This window comes from Centrocercus urophasianus, unplaced genomic scaffold (genome assembly GCF_019232065.1).
Source record: "Centrocercus urophasianus isolate 14NV4802_14NV808 unplaced genomic scaffold, USGS_Curo_1.0 seq_11, whole genome shotgun sequence".
Lineage (NCBI taxonomy): Eukaryota > Metazoa > Chordata > Aves > Galliformes > Phasianidae > Centrocercus > Centrocercus urophasianus.
Genome location: NW_024884253.1, coordinates 58,391,256 through 58,408,597, shown reverse-complemented (window position 1 = coordinate 58,408,597; position 17,342 = coordinate 58,391,256). Strand labels below are relative to the sequence as shown.

Here is a 17,342-nt window from a genome sequence, read left to right as displayed (position 1 = left end):
TCTCCTTGCTTGTTAATAGCATGTTTTTGAAACTTCTTCAAACCTAGTTCTGGCTTTGAGCTTCCTGTAGAACAGGTGCTTTTGACTTTCCTGAAGCTATGTAATGAGCCAATAGATTATTTTCAAGCTTCTCTTTGGATCGCTGGCAATTTATTGATGGAAACATAATTTCTAATGCATTATAAATTCAGATACTGTGCATCTGGTTCTATTCATGTACATTCTTTATGAGAAGTAGAGTGGTTACTGTGTTGTACTTATGCTGAACTTGGTGCTCCACAAATTCATGCACCTGTTTTTTCTATCTGCAATATCATCAGAAAGCAGCTGTGTTATAATCACACATCCTGATTCTACCCAGCTGCTCTTTTGTTTCTCTTTACCTTTGGGTGGGCTATTTTTGAGTGCAGTGAATTTTATCTTTGTATTTTAAATAATAGTTGAAGAATTAAGGCCCCAGGCTGTCCGTATGCTGGTATAGCAGTATACGTTTTTGCTGTATCTTCAAAGGGGTTTGGTTTGGTACTGGCTATATTTCTTTCTTCAGTTTCTCTCTCCTTCTTTTAATGCTATTCAAGGTCCACAGTGCAGCAACATCTTTGGCAGCAGATCTGCTGAAATACCATACAGATCATATGATTCTCAAAGCATTAAAAATCACAGGAGTAGAAGGAAATCTGGAAGCTGTAGCAGAATATACTTGCAAGCTATCAGAGCAGAAAGAGCAACTTGTTGAGGTGAGTTCACAATTGTTTTGATCTTAATAGGTGAAAATGAATAGCAGGGTTATTTTCATCTGTTCTTTAGGAAGGCTTTTGCCTGTTTTGGTTTTAATTTTATTTTTTTTTTAGTTTTTCCTAATATACTGCTGGATTTCGTGTTGTTCTTGCTATGGTCTGAACCAGGTGTGATACTGTTGCAAATGGTTCCCACAGTACAGTCTGTTCTCCTCTTGAGTCTAACTTAAACTCATTGTTTGACTCAGTGTTGTATGCATACGTAATTTAGGGCTGAAATACTCATGAAAAAAAAGTAGTGTTTAGATCTAACTAGAGATTACAGCCTTTTACTGAAGCATTAAGCATCCAGCAATAGATGAACCCAGGACACATTTTAAGAATGAAGAGAATTTAAGGTTAGGTTTCTTAATCTAATGAACTTAACTGTTTTGATGGTCTTGTTAAGTTTTTGTCAGTCAGAAGCTTACTGGAAATCTTCTCTTTTTTCATGGATGCTTGGCATTGATACATGCACAGCTTTGTATGTCAGTGTTCATACACGTGAATAAGAGACTAAGGCCTAGGTGTTTTTGTTTTTTTTTTTTTTTTTTTTAAATGTATTTTTTTGTTCCTCTCCAAGGTGATGAGGATTGCTTTTCAGCCTGCTGTGTTTCTGATGTATGGGTTAAGCAGGTGTATTGAGTTGCATGATTGAGTTGCCTGAAGAAACACGTGATGTGAGAGCAAGTCTTGATAAGATAGTGATGAAGCAAAGAAGAGTTGAGTTTTCTGCACCAGAAATATTTAGTACTATTTCTGGGGTTTTAATGGTGCCTAAGGACTCATTCAAGAAATATGATTATACAGAAATAATATCCTTAAGTTCTGGACAGTTTTATGAACTTCAGAGACTAAAAAATCAACTCATTTTTAATTCAGTTTGTGTCCCTGTATAATCGATGGATATCAAGATGTTACAATCACAAAATAAACAACAGAGTTAGGTGAAGTGGACTATGATAACAAGAGAGAATAAATGGAAGGCTTACCCTTATGCTGGGCTCACCACAAAACACCAGAAGGAGGGATCTCCAGACAAGATCCTTCCCCCCTGGTAGCCAGCTCTTAAATAGGTCTAGGAGCCAGGCTCCACCCCTTCCGGCAGCACAGGTGAATTGCCTTCAGCTGTGCTCCTCTGGCTGACTCATGGCTCGCCTCAGGTGATCAATCAGAGGTTCAGCCCCAAGTTCACTCTTAAACTTAGTACCAAAAAAAGAAAGTGACGACCTTTTACTACCCATACAGTCTTCTACTTTCTTCCCTGTGTTTGAGAAAAATAAGGTCATACAAAGATAACTAAGTTCTCTGGATGATGAAAGCCTACATTTTCTGCATGGTTGATGTTTGCTGAGTAAGCTGATTATAGTGACATCATCTCTGCTGTGTTTGCCCCAAGTTCTATAGATATCTGATTACTTTCAGCTTTATTAATTTACTTATTTATGTATGCGATTGTTGTTTTTGGAATGATTTTATTTAAGATTTTTATTTCTTTGGGTGACTTTTTTTTTTCTATACCTTTTAAGCCAGGATTTTTGTTTTTCCTTGATTTTAAATGCTTCCTAAGAAACACCAAGTTGTGAGGAACCCAGTAAGTTTTGAAAAGGACTATTAGTAACTTCATTGTATGTGTGCAGGCATGCATGTGTGCCTTTTTTCATTAATCGTGAAGACATTACTAATGAAAAAATACTTTTATCATTCTTTTTCTCTTTAAATTTAAAAATAAAACGTATTTAGATGTGTCGCTTGTTGAGGCATGTTTCTGGAACAGAGCCCCTTGAGATCACGTGCATACATGCAGAAGATACCTTCCAAGTCACTGGTCCACAGGTATGCTCAGCTTTTATCTGGTCACTTCAACTGGGCATAAATAAAAGTTACTTGCATGAGCTTTTTGGAGACATCGTGTTGAACTCTTTGATGTAACTCTATAGAAGAGTTGCAATTCAGTGTTGGATGTTAGCTAAAAGCATTCACAAGGAAGGTCGTTGAACTTGCATGTGTCAAATGAATATGCTACAGAAACTTCATAGTGACAATTTAAGTTTGTGTTTTTCCTATGAATTCATTTGTTAATTCGTGTGCAATGCTATTTATCAAGATGTCTTCCACTAACAAATATTTTATTCTCTATATAGATAATTTCTGCAGCAGAAACACTAGCATTGCATCCATCTAGCAAGATTGCAAAAGAGAATCTTGAGGTGTTCTGTGAGGCCTGGGAGTCTCAACTGAGTGATATGTCAATGTTGTTAAGAGAAATCAATGATGTGTTCGAAGGAAGAAGAGGTAAGAATGCTACTCAGAAATAAAAAAAAAAAAATGTAGTTTCCTAACCAAAGAAGAATTTTAGCTATAATTTAAGAAATACTGCTTTCTTAAGAGAGCAGCATAATAAGTGGTCCTGTATCCCTTACAGCAATGTGAATTCTAAGTGGTAATACTCAAATACATTGGTTGTGTGCAGATGCCAAATTGAAGCACTTACTGGATTTTTTTTTTAAGAAAAGGTAGCCAGAAATGTGAAGGCCTGGTTTGTGTGAAATCAAATATGTTTAACTTTCTGCACTGTCATTAGTTCCTGTAAAATTGAATTTTTCCAAGTACTCAAAATATTTGACACAACTCTTTGCCAGTGGTGCCCACGAGGTAGAGATGCAGACTTTCATCCCACCTTTTGGTTTGACTATGGCATGTTAGTTAATGACAGTCAAGATGCACATTAATTGGGTGGCATGGTTAATTTATTTTATTCCTTTTTACTGGCCAATAATACACATTTGTGTATTCTGTCAGATTGTGTTGTATTTACTTCACAATGTAGTGAATGTAGTTATTTGATTTTTAAACTGCTGTCCTTTCTCCTGGATGGAATCTCTGATGACTCTGCACAATCTTGGGATATTTTCTCTGGTCGGTAAGTTTATTGGTATTTGTACAACATGTAGAAGGGAACAATGGAATTCTGCAAACAGATGTGTGTTTACTTGTAGGTTCTCTTGATAAATGGAAGCTATTTTTTTTTATTATTTTTATCAAAAATATTTTTTTCCCAGATGATGTCCTAAATGTAGCCTGACGTGCATCTTGTGGCTGTGTGTTTGTTTCAGTCTTTAAAGTACAATTGTGTACAGATAGAATGTAAAATATAACAATTCTGAATGTCTTGTATTTTTAAAAAAATCACTCAGGTGAAGAAGTTCAAATTTAGTTAAATACAGGGACTTCAGGCTTCTGTGCCTAAGATACAGGGGAAAAAGTAAATCCTTATTCAGGTTAGATGACACTTTATCAATGATATAATACTTCAACTTGTTATTAACATAAAACTTTATCATTCTTAGAGTTTATTTTGGCTGCTCAACTTTCTATTTTGATCACACAAGTACTTCTTTGGCAATTTGTTGTGAGGTCAGTGAACAAGCAACTGCGGGGCAGTAATAGCTCACCTTGTTGCTGCTAGATGAATGTGTGTCTGAGTCTGAAGGCTTGTAAAAGAAAAAGGTGATGAAATTCAGACTGGGTTTACAATAACTGTGGGTAGCACATGTTACTGGGAATTCAAGAAATATGTGATTGTTATCTTTCTCTTCCACCTTGCTCTGGAATGTTATATAAAATATGTAATAATCTACTAGATCAGAGATGCTATTGATACACCTTTAACTTCTAGTGTCTTTTTTGTTTTGGGAGCCAAGGATTAATTTTCTCTAAACATATATTACATTTTATATAATGTGATAAAAATATGGTATTACTCTAATATTAATATATTGTCATCCATTTGGAATTTGCAGGGCTGATTATTCTGTTATTTATTTTTTCACATTTATGCAATAATGACTGATAAACATACATATAGAAAGGTTATATCCATATGAGTATTGTTGTAATTAGCAAGAGAAGAACCTTGCAGCCACAGTGAAACATGCACTTGGCTTTCAAAACAAACAATTGTTGAAGTGGCACAGTGTATTCCCAGCATCTCCTTGCAGTTTGTAACTTTCCGTTCTCTTGTGAATATTGACAGCAGATAACAGACGTTTTCCACAAACTGATATTCTCCAGCCTCTTTAGAACATTATTTCATAAGGCTTCTCTAATACTGTTGCTTGAAGGAGACAGAAGAGAATGAGGAGTTGTTGCTGAGCCTGTTAGTGTGTGCCTAGGCCTGAGTACTGTGAAGACTGAGGCTTTTCCTGTTGGGTATAGGCAGATGGGTCTGTCTCAGTGTCTCTTGTTTCTTCAGTCGTTCCTTCAGCATGTAGTGTCCTTACATTCCTCTAGGTAAACTATTAAGCATGCACTGTATACTTTATATTGCTTTAGCTACATTGCATTTTGTGTTGCCAGAAAGATGCTTAAGAGGCTTTGTCTCCCTATTTCTTGTCTCATGGCCCAGCCTGCTAAAGGGATTTCTCTCCCGATGAATCTGGATTGTTGCGTATTAACTGTCAGTTATCTCCTTAGAAGTAACTTCGATCTACTATATCCACTAATCTGCTACAAAGTTTTCTTCCCTATTGAGCACTATTTTCTCTTGACATTAACTCTTTGACAAGAGGTAACTCTTGTCAGATAACCCAATTAATAAAATAGACTAAAATATCTATTTGGTAAGAGATTGTAAAGGTTTTGTGAATGTCATTCTCCTCTCCAATGAAGTGGAGTTTCACAGTGTTTTATAAGATTTTATTTTCTTGTAATTCATACTACTTGTCTTGATGTTGGTAAAAAGTATCTTTATTTTAGATGACAGTGTAAAGTGCTTTATTTATAGTAGAACTGTGATGGTGTGTAATGAAAGATAGAATTACGGTCAGAAGTGTGTGTGTGTGTGTGTGTATATATATATATTTTATTCTCCTTTGCTTAAAATCTTGTATTTTTGTACCACCAAAATGTTTGGCTTTGTTAGAGAGTACAGAATACAGTTTAAGAGGCAAAATTTGAATGGTAACTAAATGTGCTGGACACATCTAATAAAACAAGCGTTTCTATGATTGCTGTAGATTCTCACTGTGTAAACTTGTCTTCTGCTAATCAGTTCCTTGCCTAGTATCCCTGTGCGCTATGCAGAGCTATAGAGTGAGGTAGATATGAATTTCTTTTGCTTAATCCAAAACCACCATTTAATACAGTGGTGAGGAGGCCCTTCCTGAAACCTGCATGTCTTTGAAATAGCATGTATCTGGTATGAACTAAGGGGAGTGTTGGGCACCTGTAGAGATGGTTCATGTAGAAGAGGAGATTTGGTTCTGCTGGTGGAGGGTGGCTGCCTTCTCCCATTGACTACACAGAAAGCCCAAGATAACTGTTTTAGACAAGGCATTTAAATTTGAGGCTCTTGCACTTTGAGGTGAATCGCCTAATGAAAGTGTCTTTTATTGATCCAGTATTGGCCTGTCTTCCTCCCCCTTTAGGTGTGGTTTCAATATGTTGAAAAACAGTGTGAATACTCCTCTGGTTGTATCCTTCCTTGTAATTTGATCACAAATGTGAGAGTGATTTCTGGAGATAACAAAAGGGGGGCAAAAAGGAAGACTTGTCCACTCGATTTAAAAGGAGTTAAATGAGCATTACGATTTGAAAGGGCCATAGTTGATGAATAAGGGATGCAGTTCCTAACTTCAAAGGTTTAGACATTAGAATTCTAGAAAGGCATAGCCATCCTTACAGATGAGAAATGAGGTCAAAAGCAACATTCAGAAGTTGAAATTGTGGGTAGAAAAATGTGACTAGAACGATAAGAAAGTGGAATGTAAGGAGTGTGTGTATATATATATGTATATATGTATATGTATATATATATGTATGTATGTATATATATGTATGTAAAGGAGTATATATGTAAGGAGTATATGGGAATAGTAAAAAATGATTTTCTTACACATTCCAGAATAAACACATTACAGAAAATAAATGCAAGCAGGAATGAATGACAGAAAGAACATAACGTGACAGAATCTTTCAAAATTTTAGTCTACATCTAACTTCTAAAATATGGAAATTAAATACATGAAAATTGTATGTTCTGTTATGGAAACCAAATATTGAATTTGGTTTTTATACCAGTGTAGATTTATTTCCTGTTGAAGGAGGATTATCTCTGGCTTGTGTTGATCTGCTCTGTAAAGAGCAATACCTGAGTCTTTTTTATTTTTTATTTTTCCCCCCCCGCCCGGAAATCTTTTTTTTTTTAAAAAAAAAAAAAAAGAAAGAAGAAGTAACATTGCAAGAAATAGTCAGATCATCTTCTTGCTGTATATAGTCAACAGTTCAATCTCCCAAAACCAAATGAGGGGAGTTGGTAGAAGAAGGAAGGCATTGTTTCTCATTCGTTTTCTTCTTCCTTTGATTTGGTTGCCGTAATTCTGTGTGTTCACCTCTCTTGTGTTTCTCTCTTGTCAGTATTCATCTCGTGCCAAAGCTTTCTGGGTTTTGGAACTTTCTTTTCAATAGGACACAGTAGGTTTTTACTTAAGAGATTTTATTTTATGCTTTAGCAGTTCAAACTTAAGATTATTTTTTTTCTTGGTACTTCTTACATACATTGTTATACCCCCTTTAGTTGATGTGTTGATACAGAGAATGTGATAAATCATTTTTGTGAGTCTTTATTGAGGAATCTGACATGTTTGTGTGTGGAGGGAAATTAAACTGAGTAACTACATTCTAAGAAAAACAGGCAGTTATATGATAGCTCTTTTTTCACTTCTTAAAAACTGAGTGAAGAAGGAAGAGGTGATCTCAGAAGGGAAGAATCCTACTTTGTCAAGTGGGTTGAGGGATACTTGTTAATTCACTGAGTTTTGTTTGAAATAAGCCAGTTGTCTAGACACGGAGCTCAGGTGTCAGAAGGTAAAGAACATACTTTGAAAAATCATGAATGCATAACAGAACTGTCTTCAGAAGACTCAGAATGGAATTTCTACAGGAGCTGATGCAAGAGGAGGAAATAGTAATGATAGGGGGTTTGTTACTTGTCCATTCCTTGCCCATCTGCGTTATCTCCTTGCAAACACGTTAGTGATATCGTTATCTTAGCCCTTTGTTTCTTTAAGCAACTTCTATTTTTCACTAGCTGTAAGAATTTTATTTAATTTTTGTTTAGCAGGCTTTCCTCTTTACATTTGAATAAATGTAACTATAGTTATTTAAAACATCTGATAACTGGAGCTTTAATTGTAGGCTGTTAGCTGTGGCACTGTCTCCTGCCAATAAACTCTCATCCGTTTTCAGTTAATGCCTAGAGGGTATTTTCCTCTGTTTCCTTTGCTTGAACTTAGAATGACTGAGAACCTGGGGGATATAGGAAATAATTCAGCAAGTGTGTAAAATGCAACAGATTCTTTACTTTATAAAATACAGTGCAGGTGGGATACTCGTTGTATATTATAATGTGAGGGTTTTATTGCTGTTACTTTAGACAGACCTTAGATATCTCTCCTTAGTGGCTTTGCCTACTGCAATTTTTATGCCATCTGAGGCCAAGGAAAGCCTTACATGGAACTACCACAGTATTTGGCCCAGGTAGTGATAGCTGCGCAGTCACTGGAGAGAGCTTCTTTAGTCAGGATTGCATGGTGGGGACTAGAAATCGGAAAGAGTGAAGCTGTTCAGATATTTAAGTGCCAGTTACTGAGAGCTAAAATCTAAACAGTAAGAGGTTCTTGACGTTTCTCTCTCTGGAAGCATAAGATAGAATGGCAATTCTCTGCAATATCCAAAGAGTTACAGGTAAGTCATTCACTTTTATGTACAGTACTGAAATTTGAGGAAGGCTGAAATAAGTCATGCAGTCCTACTGATTACATTTTGCGCATGAATTTTGGTGTAAATATGTGTGTTCTTCCAGGAGAGAAGCGTGTCTACCTTTCACTGCCTAGACCAGGGGTAAGTTGCTCTTGAGACTGTTCTATTTACATCATATGCTGCTAACTAGTTGACTTTCCATATTGCGTTTAATGAGGACAAAGCAATACCTTGGTAACATGCACCTTGACTTGGTGGCTAAATAAAAATCATAGAAAGCTGGATATTTAATCACACAGACTTCAATCACTTACTTTATAGGTGAGCTTTGATCCTTGTTTATTAAAATGACATTTTCACCACATGCTTAACTTTAATGATGTGTAATAATAAATGCATTGTCGCTATTAAAACAGTGAGAATACGCTGCAATGCACTGTAAGATAAGTCTTGGTACTTTGAATTTTTTGTATTGTTGTCTGAACTGACCTATTTTGAACACATAGATATGTATGAGCATATTTTTAACTCTTCAAATAATGGATTCTTGTTTCCATATTTGATCCTGAATGCTTATAGTGCAGAGGTTTAGTTGTGAGATAATTTATATCCTTAGCTGACAGTAATTGATATTACATTGCTCCCGAGAGCATCTCTGTGTTAAAACTTAAACCCTGAAATCAGTCATTGATTCACTTGTTACATATTGAATCTTTTTGCTGGGAGGAAGAAGGGGAAGAGTGATCTCAGATTTTACTGTATTTTCCAGCTTGTTTCACTCTTTGCTTTCTCTCCTTCAACCTCTGGTGTAGAGGAATTTGGGTGTGAAGTGAATGCTTGTCTCCATCTCCTGCTGCTGTGCAATTCTGTGGCTTCAAATACAGTATGTTACTTCCGACCCTTGAAAAGAGAGTGACCCATCATAAATCCAGTCTGCAGGTTTTAAATAGAGTATAGTCTTAGACTGAGTGAGCATGAATGAATTTCACATTTACAGAACTAAATACTGAGACTGAAAAATAGACTGGTTCAGTGGCTTTTGTTGGGATTTTCATCCCTGTGGGCTTGTCCTGGTTTGGCTGAGCTACATAGCTTCTGAACTTCAGTCAAAACTTAGAGATGCTTGAAGTGACTTTCCCACATATCAGTTCATATGCCATTTAAAGATGCTTTCAGAAAAATGTTGTCCCCAAGATTTAAACAGTTCTGTCTCTAAAAGGTTGCATGGATCTTCTCCAAAATGCGTGGAGCTGGGGGAGTCGGTCTGCCCTCTATGGCTGATGCCCAAACTGTCCCTGCACAGAAGCTGTGCTGCTCCTGTAGATCCAATTAATATACTTTTTTACATTTTTAATTGCGGCTGTGCTGCATGCTGGTTTCAAATGACATCCCAGACTGTCCTAGCTGAAGGCAGAGCAGTAGTAGCACTTAATGCACTTATGTATTTTCTCTGTAGTATTAGCTTTCAAATCACAGTTTGCAAGCTGAGTGGTAAATGTTCAGATAATTTGTTTGTTTGTTTTTTTTAAACCAATTTTTCTATTCAAATACAGCAAGTGAACACCAGAGTGGAGAAAACTACAAATATGACAAACATTCTGAGGCTTCTTTAGTTACTTGTAGATAGAGGAAGTTATGTGCTGATTTTGTTGAATGCCCTTCACTCAGCAGCTTAAATTTTTGCCATATCTTGTAGTCCAAAGTTTGTACGTGGATAGAAATGTAGCTTGGCTTTGTATTTTTCTTCGAGAGTCTGCCTTGAAACTGACATTTCTTAAAATGCATCTGTAAAAATATAATCAAATCACAATTAGGAGCATCAATCTATGCACTTTTTTCTTCAAAATCCTTTGATATGAGAACAGCTTGTCCCGTTTGTTCTAATACATTGGCAGAATTACATCTGGGTAGACACTGAGAAGATCCAGAGCTATTAAAAATGTGGGGATAGGGAAAAGAAATGGCATAGCAGCTGAAATCTGAGCAGCAAACTGCGGTAGAAACGTAAAAGCAGTATTTCATTTTTGCTTAGATTCCTCAAGTCAGAGATGGAGACCACACCTGGAGCTGTGTTTCTTATGCTACTCACAATGGGTGCTGTTTCCCACTTTCCTGTGGCAGGGATTCCTTGGCTTAATTTGTCTGAGTATTTCTACTAATTAATAGCAGCTCTTTTTAGATCCTCAGGCAAGGATTCCAACGCTGCATCCTTGTCCTCCAACCTCCTCTAGTGGTTCACACAAACCTCTCCAAACTATGACACCAATTTTATGCTCTTCATTTCCCTGTACTGCTCTGTGTTTTCTGTGTGGGCTATATGTGCTCCCACATTAGTTTTTGTTGTCTTTGCACAGTGACAGCATCAGCACTTGAAGCAAAAGCCTGGAACTGCTGCTTTCTCTGAACATGCAAATTAATTTGCAACAGATCAGATATATTGCTGTGTCTATCTGTTATGCAGTTAGCAAGCTCTGCCGTATTGGATATTCTGCTCACGTCAATACCACTAATTATCATTTAATCTGAGCCAGTGTTTGGCTTGCAGTCAGACATATTTTGGATAGCTGAAGACTTAAATAAGAGAATGAAAGAAAAAAAATAATTCAAAGAGTCAGTGTTCATTTCCAGCTATTTCAGCAGACGACACGGAAGGATCAGTTACGTTGTCATGCCAACATTTACACGTACCCCAGCTCAGCTTGGAAGGTTCAGCTAGTCCCAAGTCACTGATACAGCAGTGTGATATTTGTTGGGAAAATCAGCACAGCTGTACTTGATCATGACTGTTCAACAGTAACTAGTACTTGGGGTTTTGAGGGTAAGGGGAAAAGATGGTACTGCATGAGGAAATACACGAGAGGCACAAGCCTGAGAATTGTGGAAGAGGTCTTCTTGAAACCTGACTGTGTCTGGAGGTACAGGCCCTGGCTGCACTTCCCATTTCAAAAGGACATGCAAATCAGAACAGGTTCTCAGCTTCTGTAAAGAAGTTCGTGTGAACTGTTGGAACTCTCCTGCAAAGTCTTAAGTATACAGCCATCTCTTTTCATTTGTTAGCAAAAATAATTATCAATTCTTTTTATTAAAAATTATTATTTTTTGTTTGAAACAGAAGCATAATGCAAATCTGAAAACGTTAAAGCCAGTCAAACTAGATACTGAGGTAAGATGCTGTCATTTTAGTAAAAGTTCTTCCAATTCTTTTTTTTTTTCTCCTGTCTGGAGAACATTTTCATATGTATAAAATATTCTTAACGTTTACAGGAACAGGCAAAAATTGCAAAACTTGGATTAGAACTGCATCTGCTCACATCTGATGTGGATTCTGAGACAGAGAAATGGGAGGACCAAGAGAATGAGATTGTGCAACATGGACAAGGCATGTCAAGTATGGCCTACTCCATGTATTTATTCACCAGGTAATGACAGCGTGTGTGGTGTGCTTCAGTGGGGAGAGGAGAAATAAAATGTTTATAAGAAGTAAGACCATTTTATTTTCAGAGCACGAGTATTAGGACACAGAAAGGAACTTTAATTTACAACCTTATGCTTTAACTTTACTGCGATGGACAGTTGGACTGGATGATCTCAGAGGGCTTTTCCAACCTTGGTGATTCTACAGTTCTGTGATGACTTGACATTTCTAAGCTGTTCAATAATACAATAAATTAGTGGGGGTTCTGTTTAAGTGCCAAACATCTGTTTTGTGGCAGAACAACTAATTGTAGATTTCAGGCAGGAAATATATTTAATAAGGTTGTTGATAAATATTCTCAAAAGTAAGGGAATTAGTGAATAGATACATTACTATATTACTGAGGATTGCTGATCTTTGCTGTACTGAAAGGTGTTGTTCTGAAATTTGCCTATACAGTGTCAGTCTCTGCAAAGAATTTAGGAAGTAGAAGACCGAAGGTTATGCTTTCTGGCATGGAGTGCTCAGTTATAACATTTTAAGCAGTAATTGAGCAATTTGGTTCTGTGCAAAAGCACTTTGGTTTTTACCTACCTTTATGACTTAACTGCCTGTGGTCTGCTGTTCGCTCTATATCCTCTGTGTTTGTTCTTAAGCATCATGTTATCCCTGTTCAAATGCAACTTAGTCACTCTTCTTAACTAACTGTGAAAATTGAATATTCAGTACTTCACTGTCTTTGCTGGTAGGTTTTCTGCTTTTGATAGTTAGTCATATTCTGTAGCTGCTAAGATTTTAGCATGCCCTCTCTTATTCTTGTGATTTTCAGATCCTTTTATGTGTTGCAGAAATGCTTCAAGGAAGAAGAAAACAGAGGCTTAGTTTCTGGCACAGGGGAAGGGGAGCGTGCAGCCTCTTTTCTAATCAATAAATGAAATCAGATTACCTTTCAGAACCTAAACATCAAAGAGTGTATCAGTGTACACTTCTTTTCAAAGAGAATGGAAGGAAAGTGCTGGAACACTAGCTGCTGAGAATGTATGGCTACTACAGCATGCAGGTTTATATTAAGAAAGCTTTGACTGTTGCCTTTTAAACACTCAGAAGTGCTTTTTTACATTTATAATGCCACATACTTGTTTAACAGTTACACGAGGCATATAAAAGATGTAGACAGCCTCTATCAAGAGGATAGATACAGTACAAAATATCCCACAAGGATTTAGGGATAGTGTTCTGTCTGCTGGTGCTACCGATGTGTCTGTATAGTCACCCCCTTTCCACTCCCCTTGTGTGTTTGAGGGAGTATAAATTATGCAGGCAAATTATTCTTCAGTCTCTGCGTGGCACATAATCTGTTTTCATTGCTTTCCACAGAGGAGAAGGACTTCTGAAAACTACTCAAGATTTATTTCATCAAGCAGAGGTAATACATTTTTAACGAAGTAGGAGCTAGGGATTATGAATGAAGAACAAAATGCAAATGTAACACTTTGATTCTTTATACATCAATACAGTGTATCAGAAATTGTCAACTGTAGGTTTTAAGCAGCGCAACTCTGTACTTCCTGAAAGCTCACGTTGCAATGTTCTTGTAGGTGCTTAATTAAGACAGCTGCTTAAACTGAGATTCCTGTTACAAGTGGGAAATACAGTTGCCTTTAATGAGATAGTTTTCTTCACTATGTCACTTAATTCAGTTCCTGATGGTGTTAACAAGTACTCCATCCTAGTCTGAGCAATGGTATTCTCCTAGGGGAGGAAAAAGATTTTTAAAAATAAAAATAAATTGGAACATACAGATAGGTCATGAAGCTGGTGAAGTACAAGTCTTACTAGCAGCAGCTGAGGGAACTGGGACTGTTCAGTTTGGAAGAGGCTCGGGGAGACTTTATCACCCTCTACAATGACCTTGAATGGAGGTTGTGGCAACGTAGGGGTCAGCATCTTCCCCAAGGTAACAGTGTTAAGATGACAGGGGATGGCCTTGAGTTGTGCCATTGGGTGTTCAGTCTGGATATTAAGAAGAATCTCTAAGAAAAAAAGGGTGAGGCAGTGGCCTGGCTGCTCAGGGAGGTGGTGGGGTCACTGTTTCTGGAGGTGTTCAAGAACAATGAGGATGTGGCACTGAGGGATGTGGGGGGAGTGGGTTGGGGGTTGGACTTAATCTTATCTTTTCCAACCTTAATGATTCTATGGTTCTAAAAACAAGGGACCAAATAAGGGAATGTAGAATGACATTACCAAGATGTGTGAACATCTAACAGGAGACTGGTCACAACACATATGGCTGAGAGTCATCTACCCACCAAACTTTTGTGAGTTGCTCCAGTGCAAAACCAATTAGGTGCTGGAGGTATTTCATAGGTAAAGGGAAGACCTTTCAACTTTGCCATGGGGAAATAACAATTTGTAGTGTTTTTACTTCAAAAGTCACTGCAAATTTTTAAACTACAAATGTGTGCAACTGTCATAAATATTTCCTGTTACTCTTTTGTTTTTTCATAAACTATTTATTGAAACAGAGTGGAAAAAGCTTCATTTTTTTGTGGTGCTCTGTTTTGTTTTGTTTTGTTTTTTTAATTATTTTTTTACATGTTTGTTTTTGTTTTTTTTTTTTCTCTTTCAGATTTTTGCAACAGAAGGAATTAAGCTTGCTTCAGCTCTTCAAGTCTTTTCCGATCAGGTGATGTATGGCAACTAGGATAGGCATTCAGCTCACAGCTTCAGTGATACTGCTTAAAAGCTGGTTGCTTTCTCCATTAACCTAATAGTGAGTCTGTAACAATGAGTGGTTTTGTTTTCCTAAAATGCATTTCAGGTACATGATGATGACAAACCTTTGCTACTGTTGGAGGCTGAAAAACTGATCCCCATATGCAAGCAGCTCCAGATAACAGCAAAAACTTCTGTTCAGGGTAAAAGTGCTACATTTACAAAGGTAAAGTAAAAATTACCTATGTCTGAAAATAAAACCTAACTGGTTTTGAAATACAGAGACTTACTAGTTTATGGTCCTGATAACATACAAAACAGATGAACTTCCAGGATTGGCAGAAGGAGGTAGAACTTAAGAGGTACAGAATTGCATAATGTTGTGGAAGCATTTAATCTTTTCTGCTATGCAATACTTTGTGGTTACTGTTCTTTATGAGAAGGAATTTACCTCAAGTTGAAGTACTGTTTTGCTCTTCACATCTTTTGAGAAGCTTATGGGCTAAGTATAGAGGAAGAACAGTAAGAACTGTTCCTCCTAATGAGAATATTTTTTCCCATCTCTACTGGTAGCTGTAACCCCAGCCATTCACTGCAGAACTTTGTGTCAGAAAGGATCTTCAGCCTCGGTGCAATTGTTTTCTGGACTCTTTTTCCCATTAGCAGAAGGGCTTCAAGGAAGTTTATCCTGACCCCATTATTCATGCTGAGAGTTTGAAGAGAGGCAAAATACAACAAGCTGGCACCCAGTATACAATATATGGAAGTATGCAGGTGGATAGTTTGGGTAGCATTATTCTTCAGGCCTTCATGACTATTTTCTTTAGGGAGCATGGATATCCGCATTTTATATAATTAGCCCACTGGCCACAGGCATATCATTAGTATCAGGTCAAGGGGAAATGGTTTTAAGTTGATGGAGAGAAGATTTAGGTTGGGTGTCAGGGGGGAAGTTCTTTACTATGAGAGTGGTGAGGTGCTGGAACAGGCTGCCCAGAGAGGTTGTGGATGCCCCATCCCTGGAGGTGTTCAAGGCCAGGTTGGATGGGGCCCTGGGCAGCCTGGTCTGGTATTAAATGGGGAGGTTGGTGGCCCTGCATGTGGCAGGGGGTTTGGAGATTCATGATCCTTGAGGTCCCTTCCAACCCTGGCCATTCTGTGATTCTGTAATATTAATGTTTTTCCCTGCCAGTAGGTTACCATGTGAGCTGCAGAATCAGTATGTAACAGGATTTAGGAAAGATCTTTTCCTTTCTGTTTCTAAAATTACCAAAATTAACATTTTGGTTGAGTTAGAAATGTTTCCCAAGACACTGATGCTCTTAGATGTCTGTAGGGTGCCATTACTGTGTATTACTTTTTACTGCTGGAGACTTTTGTCAAGGAACTTATGTCTAAGTTTTCCTCAACTTACCCACTATCTGTAATGGTGAAACTGAGAATTCTCAGCTCAGTAAGAGATGAATTTATTTTACTGTAACACACAGAACTTTATTTGAAGAAATATGAGCTGTAGTCAAGTGTAACTCCTAAGAAAAGACTTCAGTGCTCAAAGTGTACTAATGAAGGTAATTTGTACTACCGTTCTCATAATTAGTTATGATCTTGTAATTGATGCTTTAGATAAACATAAATTCCAATCCCTGAATACTCTCTGTTATTAAAATGCATGCTGCTTCTCCAAAGGCAGAATCCATCCTAATAGTTGTTATACATCAACTTTTACATAGTTGTCATAAAAGTTTCTGCACTGTTACCATGATTACAATGGTCTACAAATGACAGCAGCAAACAGAAGCAGAACTTCTTAAGAGCAGTCCTGTACACCTGGGTGTTGGTTTCCCACTGGCTCTGTAAGAGATGTTTCCATTTTGTAGGAGAAACAGCTCAGTTCTGATACCAGCTACGCCATCCAAAGGAATCAAACCCAAACTGAGCACCTGAGGGCTGTTGCTTGGTTTCTTCCACATGCTCTAGCTAGACTAAACGGGAGCTCCAGACTCTATAGGTACATAGTGCTAAAGGCTATCAAATTAATGTTTCTGGACAGCCTAAACCTAATGATCTGTGCTGTGCTTTTGGCTTAAGTTCCAGTAATTGAGTAGTTTTAATGTAACTCATATCAAAGTAAGGCTTCTGTGATGCACTGCTTTCTAAAATCATGCTGAAAAGAATTTAAAAAACAAAACAAACGAAAAAAAACAGATGAAGAACTGTGATAAGCACACTTAAATAGTGAGAGCTTTATTTCCGAGACATGTATATTACTCTTCTAATATTATTTTTAGCTCCCTCTCCTGGGATGTGCATCGTTCTCTTCTCCTTCACAGCTGCTGCCTTGGTTTAACAGAAGGGATGCTGCTGCATTATGAACACTACAGGAAGTTGAGCAGGCTGACAAAACCTTTAGACTAGAAAAGATTGGATTTGTGTTTATCCTTCATATTCATTTCAAGCTCAAAATAGATTTTTCATCTCATGTTGCCTAATGGAAGTGATCAGTGGTCTTACTCAACTGTAACTGTCTTGCGTAGGTTGATGCATGCATTCAGAAAACAAGGAATGTGATGACTCTGTTATGTCAACTTCTTCCACTTTGCAGCAAATTAATGAGAAAGGTGAGTCCTTGGTCTGTCTGCAGTATTTTAAACTTGGGATTTTTTGTTTGTTTTTGT

The 17,342-nt window shown here is 37.3% G+C and overlaps 1 protein-coding gene across 1 annotated transcript in view; it reads left to right on the top strand.

Annotated features, from left to right (window-relative positions):
- CTNNAL1 (catenin alpha like 1) overlaps window positions 1-17,342 on the top strand; it is a 58,622-nt gene that overhangs the window by 39,699 nt on the left and 1,581 nt on the right. Inside the window, exons 9-18 of the mRNA XM_042839929.1 lie at window positions 579-737; window positions 2,520-2,612; window positions 2,921-3,071; window positions 8,641-8,678; window positions 11,650-11,700; window positions 11,802-11,956; window positions 13,330-13,378; window positions 14,582-14,638; window positions 14,774-14,893; window positions 17,202-17,285. Of these exons, the coding sequence (XP_042695863.1) occupies window positions 579-737; window positions 2,520-2,612; window positions 2,921-3,071; window positions 8,641-8,678; window positions 11,650-11,700; window positions 11,802-11,956; window positions 13,330-13,378; window positions 14,582-14,638; window positions 14,774-14,893; window positions 17,202-17,285 (957 nt within the window). The remainder of the gene's footprint in view (window positions 1-578; window positions 738-2,519; window positions 2,613-2,920; window positions 3,072-8,640; window positions 8,679-11,649; window positions 11,701-11,801; window positions 11,957-13,329; window positions 13,379-14,581; window positions 14,639-14,773; window positions 14,894-17,201; window positions 17,286-17,342) is intronic.